The sequence below is a fragment of the Momordica charantia genome (assembly GCF_013281855.1).
Source record: "Momordica charantia cultivar OHB3-1 chromosome 6 unlocalized genomic scaffold, Mcharantia_2.0 BLBB01000006.1, whole genome shotgun sequence".
Classification (NCBI taxonomy): Eukaryota; Viridiplantae; Streptophyta; class Magnoliopsida; order Cucurbitales; family Cucurbitaceae; genus Momordica; species Momordica charantia.
This window is the reverse complement of record NW_028275164.1, coordinates 32,274,065-32,292,695: the sequence shown is the minus strand read 5'-3', so window position 1 is coordinate 32,292,695 and position 18,631 is coordinate 32,274,065. Positions and strand designations below refer to the sequence as shown.

Genomic DNA, 18,631 nt, shown 5'->3' with positions numbered 1-18,631 from the left:
TTATCACAATCAACATTAAAATAACGAGGCAAATTTATGTTTTTAGTTTCCCATGTTTATCATTTTTTTTCTTTATAATTTAGTCTCTAACCTTTTGAACGTTTTAATTTCATATCCATCATGTTTTGAAATTTAAACTAAATCTTTTATTGTCATCAAACGTTAAAATTATTTGACAAAATGATGACTTAATGTGAAATTACATTTTATTGATTTAGTTAAAAACTTTCTATGATTAAATTTCATGAAATAAACATACTAATTACCCACAAAATAAAAAATCACCTCTCTCTCTCTGGATTTGTAATAATATATAAGTATATATATAATTATGGAAAAAAAAAGACGCCTTACGTGTAAAGATATTATAAGATAGAACTTGTTATGTTTGTACAACACAATTAAACCTCAAATTTCTCGAGAGAGAGAGAATAATAATATGATCACAAAATGTATTTAACACAAAGATAGTCAATTCTTCATCCAATTAAAATTAAAATTATTGTTTTGCAATTAACACATTTTCAAAACGACAGTGGAGCGAGCTGAAACTTTTGAATTTGGAGAATAGAGAAAAACAATATTATAGACAAATAATTAAGCAATGTGATTATAAAATAATTATGGTATTATTTAATCCAAAACATCACAACTAACATATCCCATCCGATTTTGCCCAAAAAATACTCCATTCACGCCATAACAAAAAATAATTAAAAATAAACATATCGGAGGCGATTGAACGGCTAGGATCATCCCATCAAATATCGAACCTGATTATCCGGCAGTTGATGGAAGTGGGGCCCACCCGCCATACCAACTTGGCGCGTAATCGCTCCATTGGAGTTGGTACGGAGTCATTTTGTGTCTAACCAACCGTTTCCTTAATTCTTAATTTTTCAAAAAATAAAAGTTATTTATTTATTTTATTAAAAAAACGTGGAAGAGAGAGAGAGAGTATGGTGGATTTTAGAGAGAGAAAACGAAAAAAAAAAGTATAAAACAACAGCTTCAACCATGCACAACCGTGACAGCTCAACCCTCAACCAGCTTTCTTAAATGATAATTAATCTTCTATTTATCTATATCATTAATTGGTTGGGATTTTCTCTGGTCTCTTCTTCTTAAAAAAAAAAAAACTTTGGTTTACCCATATATTGAAGCTTTAATTTTAGTAGTTTTAGGTATGGTTATAAGAAAGATATATATAGCTATGCATCCATAAATATTGCTTTAGTCTTTCTTCCACAAATTCTTATTGATTTAGACCATTTTCAAGATCTTTGCATGCGTAACAATATAAGAATTACATCAAGGTGCATGAACTAAAAAAAAAAAAAAACCCACATGGTAAACGAAAAAAAAAATATAAAATTTGGATTTATCTTGATCAAAATGAAATCTTTTTAGAGTTTCAGTGACTATATAGTTTATTTAATTTTGAATATATTAATGACACTTTGAGAGTATGCAATTGGGGGTTGGGAAATTTAGGTATTTTGGACATCTTATCTTCCAAAACCTAACCTGAGGATGAGTTAATGAAAAGAAAAAAAGGAAAAAAGAATAAAAACCAAAAAGAGGAAAAAAAAAAGCAATTGAAATGGTGTCAGGGTGCGGCCATAGGAGAGGGAGGAGCAGCTTTATCTTTCTTTAGCTGAGCTTTGCTTTGCTTCCATCTCCCTTTCCTAGTAATGATTCCGTAGCCCTTTTTTTCCCTCCCTTCAACTCTCTTTTATCAATGCCCTCTCTCTCCAAATTCTCATACCAAACAAATTCTCTCTCTCTTCTTTCTTTTTCCTTGTTTGTAAAAAATTTCTGAAATTCTCAGACCTGGTGCAGAAAGTTGTGTGTCTCGGATCCCAATATACTCCTCTCTCTCTTTCTCTCGCCATTAACGAGAAAACTGTTTCTTCTTTATCGCCAACGCCATATACAGCACAGAAATTTCATCTCCTCTTCTCTCAAGGGCCTTGCTCAACTCACACCCCACTTCTAATTTCTGCTTTCTTTGAGAAACCCCTTTTGCTTTTTGTTCCGTTTCCCCCAAATCTTTCTGGGTTTTCAGATTCCGGGTTACATAGGTCGTAGGTAGGGTTTTTGGGGTTTTGTGTGGGAGAAATGCAGGAGCCCGGGTTGGGAATGATGACTGCCGGTGGCTCTAGTGGTGCTCTAAGCGGCGACGTTTCGATTTCCGGCGAGGCGGCGGCGGCTCACACGGCCCAACTCAAGGCGGAGATTGCTACTCATCCACTCTATGAGCAGCTTTTAGCCGCCCACGTCGCTTGCCTCCGCGTCGCGACGCCGATCGATCAGCTTCCGATGATCGATGCTCAGTTGTCTCAGTCGCACCATATTCTGAGATCTTACGCTTCCCAGCATCACCAACAAGGCCATTCCATTTCGCCTCACGAGCGCCAAGACCTCGACAACTTTCTGGTGATATTAATTTTTTCTCAAATTTTTAATCGAAGTCATGTCTTGTTCTGCCTCAATTTCGTCTTGTTCTAATTAATTATGATGCTTAATTTTTCTCAGGCGCAGTATATGATCGTCTTGTGCTCTTTCAAAGAGCAGCTCCAACAGCACGTTAGAGTCCACGCAGTGGAAGCCGTCATGGCCTGCCGTGAAATTGAAAACACTTTACAAGCTCTTACAGGTACTTCTTAGACCCACACACAGATATTTCCCCCAAAAGAAAAAAACAAACCCTGAATACACTTCCTCCTCTACTTCATGTTCAGCTTTAATGATGTTCTATTTATCTCTATACATGTTTTCCTTTGCTTGATGAGAGCATTGGCTTAGAACCCAGAAGTTCTGTGATCTCATTTTGGGGGAGGAGATGGGGGAAACAACATAAACAGGAGTACTACAGGAGTTAATTTTGAAAGGGCATAGGTTGCTTTGGGGTTGTGGGAAGTGGGTACAAAAGGGCCTACTTGTGAATACCAAGATTGTAGTTGCGAAAAGGATTAGTCTGTTGGGTTCGGTGAGGGTACCACCAATAAGGGACACCAACCGATAAGGTTGCTTGCTCTGGCAATGCTTGTTCCACTCTCAATTCCACAATAATATTCCATTTTCCCCCCTATTATTATAAATTATTCATCTTTGCTTTATAAAGATAGTACATGAACCTCTAGCTCTAGCTAGCTAATTTGTTTTCCCTCTCTCTACACATTAATATGTATAGGTAGACGACATTGCTGCGGCCGTATCTACTCCTGTTCATATGTATGTGGCAAATAATTGATAGGGGTAGTATGAAATTCTTTTGGTAATACTATAAATTTTGATTCTACTTGGTAGATCATAAAGCTACACTTACCCTATTTGATTAGCTTAATCATCAACTGATCATTTTTAATCATTCAAAGTTTCCCAATACTCCTGAGGTTATGGATATACCCAACAACACATCAAAGAGAAAAAATCTTCATTGGTGGAGAGCCTTTTTAGTTATATCATTAAGAGAATCAATGTTTTGAAATAAAAGGGATGTTGCCCATACAAGAAGTTGATTGGGGAGTTAAAGAAACTAGAGAGAGATAATATTATAATAAAGTAAATATAGTTGCCTTATTGATTGCTTTTGCCAGTATTAGACCTGCCCACCTACAATGGTCCCTACATTCTCAATTTCCTATACCTGTATGGAACTGATGATCAGTTTATTCTACTTTTTGAGTCTCTCTTTTGAACCCTAAGCATTTGTAGAATGCATAGGACCAATTCATTAGTGTCTGCCAATGGCAGCTGCTTAGGACCGACCTACGGGCTGTGGTGTAGGGTCTTGAGTACAAAAACTGACTTTTATATACAAGTACCCTAGGCCGCCCAAAAGACAATGGAGGCTAACCCTGACAATATTTAACTAAATAGCTGCACTTTATGGAGGCTTTTTTGGGTTATGAAATTTGGATCTCTTGAAAGAATAAGAACTGATGAACATTTAGTAAACAAGTCATATTACGGATTATTGTACAAATGATCAGACATTAATGTCTTTTCTTTTGAGTAAAGAGTTTATTTTAGATTAATTCAGCTAGATTTTTGTTTTGCTATAAAGTTTTTTATAAGGGCTAGTAGCTGAAGATGTGATTTTTTTTAATAAATAATAATATTGCTTGTTACAATAGGCATGCACATGAATTTAAATTGTTATCTTATCCCTGAAATGCGCTTAATTTAATTCGTTATTTGGGTGGAAGAGAAATTCAAAGATATATATGTTGAAATGACAAATAATATGTGGGTTTAATGTCAATTCCCAGCCGTGCGTGTGGGGGAAGGCGTTACTAAAATATAATTATATTCTGTATTGTTTTCTAATGCAAAATATTTTGCCCCAATTATTGACACCGCCAAAGTAGTTTTTAGACATTTCTCTTGTTGGGTTGTCGCTGATGTTAACTTTGATCAAAGCTTTGAATTCTTCCAACTTTGAAGCAATATTTCCCATTATTAAAGAATGAAGTGCCTTTTACCAACTTTGTATGCTATTTTTTACCATGTTTCTCAGGAGTGAGCTTGGGGGAAGGCACTGGTGCAACAATGTCGGACGACGAAGACGACATCCCAATGGACTTCTCGCTCGATCAATCGGGCGCCGACGCCCATGACATGATGGGGTTCGGGCCGCTGCTTCCTACTGAATCTGAACGGTCATTGATGGAGAGGGTTCGGCAGGAACTGAAGATCGAGCTGAAACAGGTTCCTCTTTTATGGCTAAAGAAACCTTTATCCATTACATCATTGCAGATAAAGGAGGAAAAAACAAGAAATAATAGAGGATCTTGTTCTTATTTGTGCGTATAATGTGATCTTTATGTAAATTTTGCAGGGTTTCAAATCAAGAATTGAAGATGTGAGAGAGGAGATATTGAGAAAAAGAAGGGCAGGGAAGTTGCCTGGGGACACAACTACGGTTTTGAAAAACTGGTGGCAGCAACATTCTAAGTGGCCTTACCCAACTGTAAGTACTGAAAAAAATCCTTTTAGCATGGTATCGAAACGATCGATTATGAGTTCAAATCTCTGTAATGTTCGTCTTTTTCTCGATTTAGGAAGACGACAAGGCGAAGCTCGTTGAGGAGACGGGGCTCCAGCTGAAACAAATAAACAACTGGTTCATCAACCAAAGAAAGCGCAACTGGCACAGCAATTCTCAGTCAGTAACATCCTTGAAGTCCAAGCGCAAGAGATAAAAGAGAGACATATGAAGAAGAAATTTTCATCAAATTATATGAAATGTGTTATAGCTTTGGTCAAAGTTGTCTGACAGAGACAGTGGTGGAAATGGAAGAGAGAGTGACAGAAACATGGGATTAATTAGCTTACTGTAAAATGAGGTTAGAGATCATAAGGATTGTGACACAGATTGGGATTAACATGTCTTTTGTTTTAAGGTTGTAAATTGTTGGCTTTTTTAACACACATCAAATTCTAGATTTCTCGTGCTTCCATGTTTTTGTTTATTTTTTCATTTTTTTGAGTTTCTCCGGCCAATTATAATTTCCATAATTAATTTTATCAAATCAGGTATTGTTCTTATGCAATAAATGATAATTTGCTATGCTTTGGAGTTAAAAGATTAAATTGTCAATTCAAATATAACTTAGTGGATTAGGTATTTATTTTCATGATAGTTCTTTTGCCACATGTAATTGTTGAACTAAGAAATTAAGAAATAGGTTATACTTTAATTTATCATCTAGCAGTAATCTAATATGGTATTAAAGTATTGGGTGTATACTCAAACTCATATAATTGATAAAAGGAAAATAGGAATGGTTAATTTGATTGCACGTATTTTATTGATCCATGCATGGCAATGTAATGTGGGAGAGGATAGAATGTGTAAATAAAATAATTAACGGATGTTTTGATTGGTTAATTGAATAAGGTGGATTAAGCATTAAGAATAACTCTATCACATCTCCAGAGATTCTTTGGAAACCTTCAAGAATTTTGTTCGTTTCGTGATTTTCATTTTTCAAAAAAAAGAAAAATAATTCCATTTTTCAAAAACTTTTGAATTAGCTAGTTTTCTTCAAATTTTGATTTCATCCCGTTAGATTCCTCAAGCACTATCTTATCCTCAAGTATTATATCATATAAATTTTACATCAACTAATTTTAATATTCACCATCAATGATATAATTAAAAAATGTTAAAATAGAAGTAACTAAACAACATTTTTTAAATAATAAGGAATAAATTAAAAATAACTAAAATATTAGGGACTAAAACATATATACTTTTAATTTTTTTTCTTCTAATTTAATCTAAGCATATACATTTTTTTTTTGACCAAATGATGTCATTAGTTATTTTTGTTGATTATTGTTACAATTACAATATATTAAGAGTTAATTAAAACAGAAAAATAGAGTGAAGTGATATTTTATTTATTAAAAAAACCTCATATTTAGTAATCCTTGTTTAACTGTTATTTGGACTTAACTGAAAGGAGAGCCTGTGGGGAACATTGGGAGTTTCGATTGAAAGAATACTAAAAAATGGACTGGACGACACTTCCGTTGCGATGAAACGACAGCTTCGAACGGTTTTATTTTTATTTGTAATTTTTTTTAATAAGGCATCGCTGTCGACGGGGAGTGCGTGGGCCGTGAGGGCCCAATGATGGGCTCCCAAGGTTATCATGGGCCTCAAACCCGGAAAACGGTCCAAGCACGTCCATTTCTCATAAATTCTCGTACTTGTCCTATTTTAAGTAAATATTTACTAATTTATCCGTGGTTAAATTAAAAGTTTAGTCCTTCTATTTTTAAGTTTTTCTTATTTTACAACCTTCCCACTCAAAAAAATGATTAAATATTTTAAATTTTAGCTCTGTGTTAGATACGTATCTAACACTTAAATTATATATATATATATATATATATATATATATTTATAGGCTTACTAGACACAAAATTATATAGTATATATTACAATAGAAGAGTAAAGTAATTAATTTCATGTCAACAATAAAAAAAAGTTATTATTAAAATATTCGAGATAGCAGAAAGACTTTTAAACACATTTTTCAAAATTTAGAGAGTTAGAAAGCAAGTTCTGTAAACTCCTGATCTATTCTTCCAATTTTGTGTACTAAAAGGATAATTTTCACTTTATATTTCTTAAAATACAAATTAGTTCCTTTATTTCTCGCACACAAGCACGTGAAAACTTGGTCAATTCTGGATCCTCGTAGAGAAGGGGAAAACGAGCTTGGTTTACAGATTGTTTCGAAAACTATTTTAAAGAAAGTTAACTAAATCAGTTTAATTTGGAATTATTGAGAGAGCTGCGGGTAAAAATTTCAAGGGAGAAGTACAACAATCGCCCCACCGCAAGACTTGTTATGCCATCTAATGTGTTAGGAAAATCACGAGAATGAACCACTATTTTTATTAGCATTACATGTGGAGTTTGATTGGAGACAGACGTCTTAGCTATTTGAGGTATATTTAGATTGGTAAACAAATTTATAATGAATCACTCTTGTATATCCAAGTTTAATTGCAATAACTTTAACTTGGTGTACGTGTAATGATAACAATCTTGTGATTAGAGGTGATTTATGGTGTTTAGTTATAACTAACTTTAACACTTAGTTGATCAGAGCATAGTTTGTATCCAATCATGAGGTTGCTCAAAGTTCTAATTCCCACCCCAATTGTTGTTTGAAAAAAAAGAAAACCTCTAATGGTTATTGGTTTTTGTTATAGGATAAAATTATGAACACCACAAGATAAGATAAAGAGGAAGGATTTGTGTCCTTGAAAGTAAGGTATGGGTACCGAGATGGTAAAGTCACATTTCTCATGCCCCTCTTGTATAAAAGGTATAGTTCACATTTTCAAAAGTACTCAATCTCTTGCATTCAAATTAAATTCGATCTCCACCTGAGCTCAAGCTAAGTTCTAACTTAAAATTTTTACTATACACGGTCTAGCACTCATATCGGTATAAGATTCTATTTACAAGTACCATGGTCCACATCAAATAATTTATTAACGTGTTCCAGAATTACATGTTACTAATTTCTATATTACGATTATTGAAATAATTACCTAGCAAAGTTCAATAGCAATAGTTCGTCCATGTAAGAAAATTGCAATAATTTAATAAGCTTTAAGATATAATTGCTTAAAGTAGAGAATTATAGAGGGAAATTAAACGATAGGGTACATTTCAAAGTGAGTTTCACCATTGTTCTTTTGACAAAGTTTTAAAAGTAAACTTATTATTTTACCGCCTAATACTCGCGTATCCAATATTCATTTCTGATTCATATAATTAAAACACGTCCTCAAGTTAAAACATTAATATGAATTCTCAAAGTTAGTGTTATCAACATTTCAAAAAGAAAATTAAAGTTAAGTACCAAAATGATTATCAAATTTAGGACTAAAATAAATGTTTTGAATGTCATGCGATTTAAATTCTATTCTAGGCACTAAACTTTCAAGATTATTTATTAAAAGTTCAAATACTAAAATATACCTCATAAACTTTTTAGATCAAAATACAACAAACTTAAAAGTTGAGATTCCGTTTGATTATATTTTTTTTAAGTACAACAACGAGTAATATATAAAGTGAACCTAAAGGAATTAGATGTTTTTTTTAGTATAATATGTGACGAAGGGGCTCGAACTTACAATTTCTTGTTTGGAGATATATGTCAATTAGATGTCATTTTATTTATAGTTTTGGGTAATTATAGTGGGTAGCAAAAATATTTTATGTATTTCAAAAAAATTCCACCAGCTTTTCAAAAATTCAAATATTTTTCAAAGATTGCAAAATATTTGAATTTTTATTTTCGGAATTTTTATTATTCCAATTTTACCCTTATGATATATGATATATATCTAATGTATATCTATATTTGGTATACATCCAATGTATATCTATATCTGATATACATCCAATTTATATATGATATATATCTAATGTATATCATACATCAAATCTATATCTAATATACATTTAATGTAAATTTGTATATGATATACATCAAATCTATATCTAATGTTACATCCAATGTAACTCTGATATACTTCCGATATACATTTGATGTATCCCTAATATACAATATCAGATGTACCATGATATACATTATCAGATATACCATTATATATATCAAATGTACGTATTATACATATAATATATATATCTGATGTAATTCTAATTTATGATATATTAAATATATTTCCAACTGATATACTAAATATATTTACAACTGATATACTAAATATAAGATATATCAAATGTTTAATTTTTAGTGGTATATCAACGGTTTAAATTCTAGTTTATCATTTCAATTTTTTGATTAATATACTAGTATTATCAATAATGTTGATTACTATATTACTACTATTTTTCAATATTAATATTAATTAGATACTAAATATAAGAGATATCAACTGTTTAAATTTATAAAGTATATTCAAATTTTAACTTGTCTTTTTGGACGTGCATAGTTCACATAAACCTTTTATATAATAACATTATATTTCAAAAATAAAAAATAAAAAATCTTGCATCATTGTTTTCATCCGAAAAAAATATTGGATATAATAGTATGATATCAACACACATATATCATAGTAATATTAGTAGATATAATGGTTATATCAGAGATATATAAGTAGTAAATTAGAAACATATTAAGTATATATCAGTGTTATATTAGTAGTAAATCATATAATCATATAAGAAATTATATCAGTAGATACCATAGTTATATCAATGATATATCATTTGTATATCAATGGTAAATTAGAAACATATCAAATATATATTACATATATATGTATTGTATTAGCATGATAAATCAATAGTTATCATACGTATATCAATGGTAAGACATGTTAGAGTAGATATCGTAGTTATATGAGAAATAAATCAATTATATATCATTATTATATTAGTAGTATATTAGAGATATATTAAAAAGTGAATTTGTAATTTTACAATTAGACGTCCGTTTTTTCTGAAAAAATGCTATACATGAAAAACAAAATGTGATTATTATTTTACTTATTTTACTAATTTTGTTTTGACATATTTGCAAGTACCACTATAGTTTTCTAAAATTTGACATATATTTTGAAACCGTTTTATAAAAAGTAAATAAAAAACCAAAGAAAGTACTAGGCAGAATTAGTATTTATAAGGTTAATTTTGAGATATTTACGGCGTAACGGTGGGTTATGCGACACGTCATAATACGGTCAGTGCCCCGCTGTACATCCTAGATCCAATACTATTACTAACTTCACCAACACCGACAACTCTCCACTACCTCACCACAATTTTTTCTTTTAATTTTTCCTTTAAAGAAACAAATATATCCATCGGTGCACTTTATAATAAAATTCAAATATAAAATATTAAATTTAAAAAGTGCAAACAAAATACCCAACGTGCTCAACTCATCAATACCAGTGGGTGGTTCCAATTTTATTGAATCAAATAAAATAAGGAAGAGAAGCTTCATTTTATTTTCAGAATTGTTCAAAAAAATTTAAGACGAAGACTAAGAGCTAGCTCTGATCTGGCACTTAAAATTTTGATCTCGAATATTATTAATTATGATAATTCCTAAATTCAACCCGAAACCGAAAGCGATATATTAGTATTTTTTTTAATTAAATTAAATTTACACGATCTTTTATAGTGTGTGTGTGGTATATATAAGACCTCACGATTCAGAGAGTGGAGCTGGTTCAATTCCTCGGATCTGAAGCACTCTCCAAACTTCCATTTCCTTTGAATCTCTCTTCTTCTTCTTCTTCAATCATCTGTCAATCCTCTTCCTTCTGCGATGGGTATTCTCGCTGACGGTGGGTCAGCTCCGGATGCGTCTTTCAGGTTTTTGATATACGGCCGGACCGGCTGGATTGGCGGTTTGCTCGGCAAGCTCTGCGAACAACAGGGAATCGATTTTTCTTATGGGTCCGGTCGCCTCGAGAACCGCGCCTCCCTCGAGGCCGACATCGCCGCCGTGAAGCCTACCCACGTCTTCAACGCCGCCGGTGTAACCGGCCGCCCCAACGTCGACTGGTGCGAGTCGCATAAGGTCGAGACCATTAGAACCAATGTGGTCGGAACCCTGAGCTTGGCCGATGTGTGCCGCGAGAGAGGGTTGGTTCTCATTAATTACGCCACCGGCTGCATTTTCGAGTACGATTCCGCGCACCCTCTCAATTCCGGGATCGGCTTCAAGGAGGAAGAAACCCCCAATTTTATTGGATCCTTCTATTCCAAAACCAAAGCCATGGTGAGCCACAGCCTCCGATTTTTTTAACTGCTCCCTTTTGATTATTGCGTGATTTATATTGGATAAACATTGTGGTGCTGTTGGAATTTCAGTTATAGTCTAATTTCATTACAGATCTATAGTAATAATGTCAATGGTTCTATTTAAAGAAATCACAATTGAAATCTGCCATCAATGGTTAGCAGGTCCTTCTGAGGGTGGATTGGATATTACTTTGTTTGTGAATGCTCCGATCTAGAGTGTTATTACATTCATTAGAATAGCAGTTTAGGAGGTTAAATCCAAGGCATTGTTATAGTTTGTGTTGAAGATTCTGATTATTGATTGCTATTTGAAGGAAGAATATCAAATTTGTTTCTATTGACCCTGATGCCTGATGCCTGATGGGCTGATTCTGTTTTTATGTCACTTTCACATTTTGGGGGTCAAAAAGGTGGAGGATCTTCTGAAGAACTATGAGAATGTGTGCACCTTGCGAGTTCGGATGCCTATATCCTCCGACTTATCGAACCCTCGCAACTTCATTACAAAGATTACCAAATACGAGAAGGTGGTTGACATCCCGAACTCGATGACGATCTTGGACGAACTCCTCCCGATCTCGATCGAGATGGCAAAAAGAAACCTCACGGGGATATGGAACTTCACCAACCCGGGAGTGGTGAGCCACAACGAGATCTTGGAGATGTACAAGCAATTCATTGACCCCAATTTCACATGGAAGAACTTCAATCTGGAGGAGCAAGCCAAAGTGATTGTCGCCCCGAGGAGCAACAACGAGCTTGACGCGTCCAAGTTGAAGAACGAATTCCCCGAACTTATGTCCATCAAGGACTCTCTCATCAAGTATGTCTTCAAGCCAAATCAGAAAACTTCTGCAGCTTAAAATCCTTGGTACTTCTTTTGTATTTTCCTTTGCCATTTCAGTTCATTTGAATCTTTGGCGAGTTCTCGAATATCAGATACTTTGCCTTCTCCCACCCAACATAGGAACTTGATTATTATCCATATTTGAATGCCATATCTATTATTTTGTTCCTATCATTATTGAATAAAGTAGCTTGAAAAATGATGTGGGGCAATAATATAGGCCATTTTTAGCAGGATGAAGAAGTGGCATTTTGGTATTTGTCGCTTATTTGGGTATAAGATATTACTGAGAACTTCTGAGCTTCATCAGTAATGAATTCTGTTTTTAAGGTTGAAGTTAATCTTTAATGTAGTTATCTTTGGGTGTTTAGCAAGGTTTCTGTGTATTGTTTTTTTAGAAACATTATCAATATCATGTAGAAATTTTGGAAACTTTTTTCGTTTCTAACTTATTCCAAATTCTTGAATCTACTGATATGCAATTCTATTTTCCTCCGTGAGAAGGACAGAAACTTGAAACGAAAATGTTACTAGTTTGGAATTTGGAATTAAGCAAATGGCTAAATGCATTGAACGGTAAAAAAAAATTCTCAATTTACTTTCATTATTTTCAAACATTCTCAATTTACTTTCATTATTTTCAAACATCGATACAATTTTTGTTTAAGTAAAATTGTAAGTTTCTTATTGACATATGAATGATATACTTTTTAGTCTGTGTTTTTTAGAAAATTGTCCATGATAAGTTTATAATATATATATTTGTTTGGGAGCGGACCTTTATTTTTTTTTAACTACAGTTGCCAATGAGAAAAGTGGAGGTTATATTTGTAATTAATTATTCAAAAAATTTTCCCTATATTTGGAAACAGCTGTAAAAAAATCTATTTATAAGTCATTACAAAATGTTTAAGGTAAGGAAGCCGGTTACCCTCACATCATTGGAATCTTGTCAACTTTTTATTGCAGTTTTCGACAAATAAAAAAATTAAAGACATGGGAAAATCGTATTAACTGCAATTTTCATCTTTTTGTGGTGAAGAAACTATAATCCTTGACTTTAGAGCCTAGGAGTAAAATACATACAAATAGAATTTATAACTCAACGAATTAATACACCAATATTGGTTGTGAGTTTAAATTCTCCTACCCAACATGTTAGAGTAGTGGAAGCATTGAGATATCACTTATCTTGAGATCTCAAGTTTGTAACCTGTGTACTAATTACATCATTTAGTCCAGGCAATAAACTCTGATTATAAGGTTCCACCACATAATATAATTTCTGAAAAATAAAAAAAATTTCTCAATATTTCAGGAACTTGACCATAGCTTAAGGAATCTGCATCTCTTAATATTCCAAAAAATGTCTTTGATACAAAAATGAAAAGTGAAAATAAAAGGGAGAAAAAAAAAGGGGTTTCATTTAATTTTCACATATTTTTAAACTTCAATCGTCTTCTGACTAAGAGCCATATATCTCCATCGCTCTTTCTCAACAAAATCTGCATCCAAAAATCTGGAAACGAACGCCCAAAGCCTGTAAACGTCTTCGAAATTCGTCAAAAATCCAAGAGCAGCCGTCACCACCGATATCCAACAATGTCGTCTCTCCCTTCTATCGATTCTTTCACCTTCCTCTTCCGCTCTCTCTTTTCTCACCTCCATTTCCTCCTCGTTCTTGTCCCAGAAACTTACGTGGTCCAGATACCCATGGCTCAGCGAAATATTGCTCCGATCCCCCAGCTTCTGCACCAGCCCTGGATCGATTTTTTCCCCTTTCCAGTCGAATATGTTGAATGCCACCGCCGGCCCTCGGTTAACTTCGATTTTCGGGCCGTAGATTCGGACTAGGGCTTGCCCCTCCTCTGCGTTTGGGTGCTCAAGATTCGTCAACGCATTTGTGAGCCAGTTGATCAGGTACCTTGCCCTAACACTTATCAGTCTTAAACCTACTGAATCTGCGTGGTCCAACCCTCTACAGTGCAGCTTTGGGCTTCTGCTTATTCCCATTTCTGTGTTTGTCGATCGAGCCGATTCGAAGGGCGTGACGAGTCCTGTGAAAGAGAGCTCTTCCTCTTCAATTTCAGAGGCTTCCACGATTTCAGGTGAAGTTGATGACTCAATTCGTTCGGTTTTGATTTCTGGGGTCTCTGGTTCTTCTGGCAATGGAACTGATTGTAATGTTGAGATTAGGCTTATAATACCAATATTTGCAGGGGAAGCAATTAGATCCTCCATGACTGAAACATTGGATTTCTTGATGAACAAACAGCCAAACCCTGATGGGTTTTCGCCAAAAACTTTGTAGAAAGAAGAAATTAGAAATTCTGGCTTGAAGAGAGAGAGGCCTAAAGTTTCCATGTCTTTTGGTCCAAGTGCACATGTATCGAGGCAGACGTCCCACTCATTTTCTCGAGCTATGTTCAGCCATTGATATGAATATGGAGTTCCTGTTATTCTCGACTGAAGAGGGAAAACGAATAGCCCTCTTTTCTTCATCTTCCTCTTCTTCCTTCTCTTATTGACGATTAGTCTTCTTAATTTTCCCGAAGAGATGGCTAGATTTGGCCACAAGAACTCAGCGGAGCTGATTTTTGCTCCTTTCTTCTTGGAACTTTCAACCATCAATTCAACTGCCTCACTCTTGTGATCATAAACTGTGAGCAAATTTTTGTTGTGCTGAAAAGGGTAAGTGTCTGCTAGAAGTTTGAAGGCTGACGATTGATTGGCTGTGAACACCATAGCATAATCATCTTCTGATAAGTTCATAAACTTCATGATTCTGCTCCTGATTCTGGACTCAAATTCTGATTCTCGGCCACCCTGTCCCACCTGGAGATTTGGTTTCACTGATCTGTGGGAGATGTTGAAGAATGGCGATCCCGGGCAACGCAGAAACTGAGAAGGGGAACCTGATGGAGAATAAGAAGAAGTAGTTGGACTCTGCTGTTGAGCATAGGAAAAGAGACAGTGGCCATTGTAATCGAGACAGACATGTTTGGCGAGAGCAAGATGATTATATTCGTCTGCTCTGATTTGATCGATCTGCTGTGTCTCGGAGTACAAAGGATATGCTCTAATGAAGTAGGTAAACGCATCCTTTAGAGAAGGAATAGATTCATGGTTGCAGAATCGAGCATTTGGGTGAAGAGACGTCTCTGTTGCTACAAGAAAAACATATGCAGGAGTTGTGGCAGCAGAAGACCTGCAAAATGCAGGCTGAGAAGAATCGAGAAGACCGAGAAACGGAGGACGACAGCAGCCCTGAAGGCATGCCTGTGAGGCCTCTCTAATACAAGGAGACTGCATGTTCTGAAGTTTGATCTGTTTGGAACATTGATAAGAAGCAAACTTTTTGGTCACCAATTGAATTGTCTCAACCACCTTATGATGGAGACCAAATTAGATCCCACATTAATGTGAAAGATCAAAATTCAAACCAGACAAGTTTTTGGTCTTTGTGAAACAAGCAAAAAATCGTTGGATTCGTGGCTGCAGTTGCAGTTGTTCTCGAAATAGATACAGAAGAAGATGGGATCTTCTCCAGAAGCAAGCTAACAAACAGAAAATGGCAAATTTGAAAGCTTGTGGGTGGATGGATGGCTCTTTCATGGTGGGCTCAATAATTTTCTTCTTCTTTCTCAAATATCAGTCTGAAATTGGGAATTCAGATTAGGGGAGGGACTTTGGAAAATATCAGAGGAGAGAAAAAAAAAAAAAAAACAAGGAATGGTCAATTTTCCACCTCTTATTTATTAAAACTTTCATTGAACGACGTGTCGTATTCGTCAAGCTGGTTGATTATTTGTGTTGGCTTTTCCTAAGCTTTTAGAAGAACAAAGGATGAAGAGACAATTGAGTTTTTTGACAAATGTAAAGTCTACCACGTTTCTAGAGTAATTGCCTTTCTACAAATTTCAAGCTACTTTCAACTCTTCTTTTTCCAGCTTGATTTATAAAATAAATGTATTAATTATTTCAGAAGTTTGTAGTTGTAGAAAAGTTTTTTTATTTTTTTTTATTTTTCGAAATAGAACTAATTAAATGCCATGGGCTAGCCTGTAAATTACAAATGGATAGCGTATATGTATGGTAAATTGGCTCTACTAAATTTTCATATAATTACGATATTAAACTTTTAATTTTGTATCTAATAAATTGATACAACATCTACCATATTAGTTTAGTTCTTACCTAACACACCAAATACTATATTAGTTTGGTTTTTCATGACACACCAATCCTATAATCAAGGTGATAGGAGCTTTAAACACAACTTTGATAGTGAGACCACAGGAGAGAGTGGTTGTCAAAGACTCAAACGACTGAAGCGGACTTCCCTTCATATAGAATATATCAAAATTTTTAACAACAATAATTCTTGTTAATATTTTATTCCAATGTTCTTTTCCTTTATTGGTTAATTCTTGAATATCTCTGTGAATTGTTTTATTTTTTAACAATCTAATTTGTAATCAACCTCAGCATTCATATTAAATATGTGTTTCTTCCTAGATTCATTATTTCTATGTTGAACCAAGATTAATCTTCAGTTAGTTTCTAATTTTCATCTTTAACAGGTGGCAGCTCAAGAGGCACTGCCGCAGACGCCGGCACTGATGAATCAACAAGAGGTCCAATAAATTAATTAATTTAGAATCAATATTTTCTCGAGATTATATATATTATAATCAGAATGCATCAGACCTGATATTCTAAGTAAAAGTTTCATATATATTACAATATGTTTTTCTATTCTTCCTTTCTTCTTTAAGCTTTTCATATCCAAATTTATATTTTATTGTAGAAATATTGATTTCCTAAGTGAGTAAATCTAACAAATCTCACATATTAAGATATTGAACAATCAACAATTGAAATTATAACAAAAATAATAATTTGAATGAAAAAACTTGGAACGAAAAGATTTAGAATTTTGAAGTCGCTAGATTGATTTGAGCAAATAAGGATTTCTACTCTAGCAATTTATAATCACACTCGAAGTCACGAGACCACGTAGAAGATTGAATGTGAAAAGTTGAGGCATGAGAGATTGAGAAAGAGAGAGTTTTAAAAGAAAATTGAAAGGAGTTGAAGGAAAAAAAAAAGATAAAAGTAAACAAATTTTAAATGGTATTCTAATTAAAATTGGGAAATTTTTATTAGCTCAGATTTTAGATTTTTTATTTTAAAAGAAATTATATAAATTATTAGTTTGTATCAATATTATACCAAAAAAAAATTATGAAACATATATTATTTTATAGAGATAATGTCTTTAGAGGGCTGTTTTAGAAACTTATTTACACAAATGTATAAAATTTTCTAATTGTAGCATGTAAGATTTTATTTTAATTCCGATTTTACCCTTATTTATTGTATTTATATTTATTATAATTAGTCTTTTATTTAAATGCAAAAGATTAATATTCTAAATTTGATTTCGTAAAGATTAAATTATTGTGGGACCTAAATCAATCATTCTGATAATCCCTTAATTTACTCCTTAATATATTATACTAAAGAAAATTTATTACAAAATATTTTTTCATTTCATTACAATTTTTGACCAAATTTCAATAATATAGTCGTTATAATATACACTTATATGTATGTATATGTATGTGTGTGTGTATATATATATATATTTGTTTATTTATTTATGTGGAGATTTAAACTATATACGACTACCTTTTCATTTATATAGAAATATAAATTATATCTGGCTATAAACTTAAGCAATATACATTTAACAATTGTGATATAAACTGTAGTCATTAACATAGACTTATATGAAGACATAACCTATATCTGACTATAAAGTATATACAACTATATCTCTCCACAATTAACAAACAAAGCAAATAACCTACAAACCTTTCGGTCGGCGACTAGACAATGGTCAGAATAAATGGAGGGCTCGAATGGTCGATGGATGACCAACGACAAAAAAGAAACCTCGGGAAAAACAGACGGAAACAATGGACGGGCAACCGGAGACGAAGGAGAAGCTAAACAGACTGTTCCGACGACGAAGAAGAACGAAGACGGCGACCGGAGATGAAGGAACCCAGACGGCGACCAGAGACAAAGGAATGGACAAAAACAGAACGACAGAGGAAGAAGAAAAGTCGGACGAAGGAGATTTTTGAATTTTTTCAACACTAGAGTATTTTGGGGATTTGATATTTTTTAGTTCTGGAAAGTCTAGTTAGGCAAAATTTAAAGGATTTAAAATGTAACTCTCTAAAGTAATCAATTTTGGATTTTAAAAATTAATTAATATTGATGTGAGATACAAAAGGATATATTAGTAAATTAAGTGATGGGTACCTGTGGTTAGTGTAAATTTTATTCAATTCAATCTTTTTATGTAATTATAGTCTCTAAATAGCCTACACTAATTTTAAATTTCATTTATAACTAAAAAGTAAAATAAATAGATAATAATATTA

At 33.4% G+C, this 18,631-nt stretch overlaps 3 protein-coding genes across 3 annotated transcripts; 2 read left to right on the top strand and 1 right to left on the bottom strand.

The window, feature by feature from the left end:
* Positions 1-1,577: 1,577 nt before the first annotated feature.
* KNAT7 (homeobox knotted-like protein) lies at positions 1,578-5,455 on the top strand. The gene is made up of 5 exons (XM_022304101.2): positions 1,578-2,439; positions 2,539-2,659; positions 4,526-4,716; positions 4,847-4,978; positions 5,070-5,455. The coding sequence occupies exons 1-5, from the start codon at positions 2,122-2,124 to the stop codon at positions 5,208-5,210; spliced, it is 903 nt and encodes a 300-aa protein (XP_022159793.2). The 5' UTR covers positions 1,578-2,121; the 3' UTR covers positions 5,211-5,455.
* A 5,276-nt stretch (positions 5,456-10,731) lies between these two features.
* On the top strand, positions 10,732-12,342 carry NRS/ER (nucleotide-rhamnose synthase/epimerase-reductase). Its single transcript, XM_022304088.2, has 2 exons — positions 10,732-11,303; positions 11,737-12,342. The coding sequence occupies exons 1-2, from the start codon at positions 10,848-10,850 to the stop codon at positions 12,187-12,189; spliced, it is 909 nt and encodes a 302-aa protein (XP_022159780.1). The 5' UTR covers positions 10,732-10,847; the 3' UTR covers positions 12,190-12,342.
* Positions 12,343-13,506: 1,164 nt separating this feature from the next.
* LOC111026154 (uncharacterized) lies at positions 13,507-16,147 on the bottom strand. The gene has a single exon (XM_022304174.2). The coding sequence runs from the start codon at positions 15,483-15,485 to the stop codon at positions 13,617-13,619; it is 1,869 nt and encodes a 622-aa protein (XP_022159866.1). The 5' UTR covers positions 15,486-16,147; the 3' UTR covers positions 13,507-13,616.
* Positions 16,148-18,631: the final 2,484 nt, after the last annotated feature.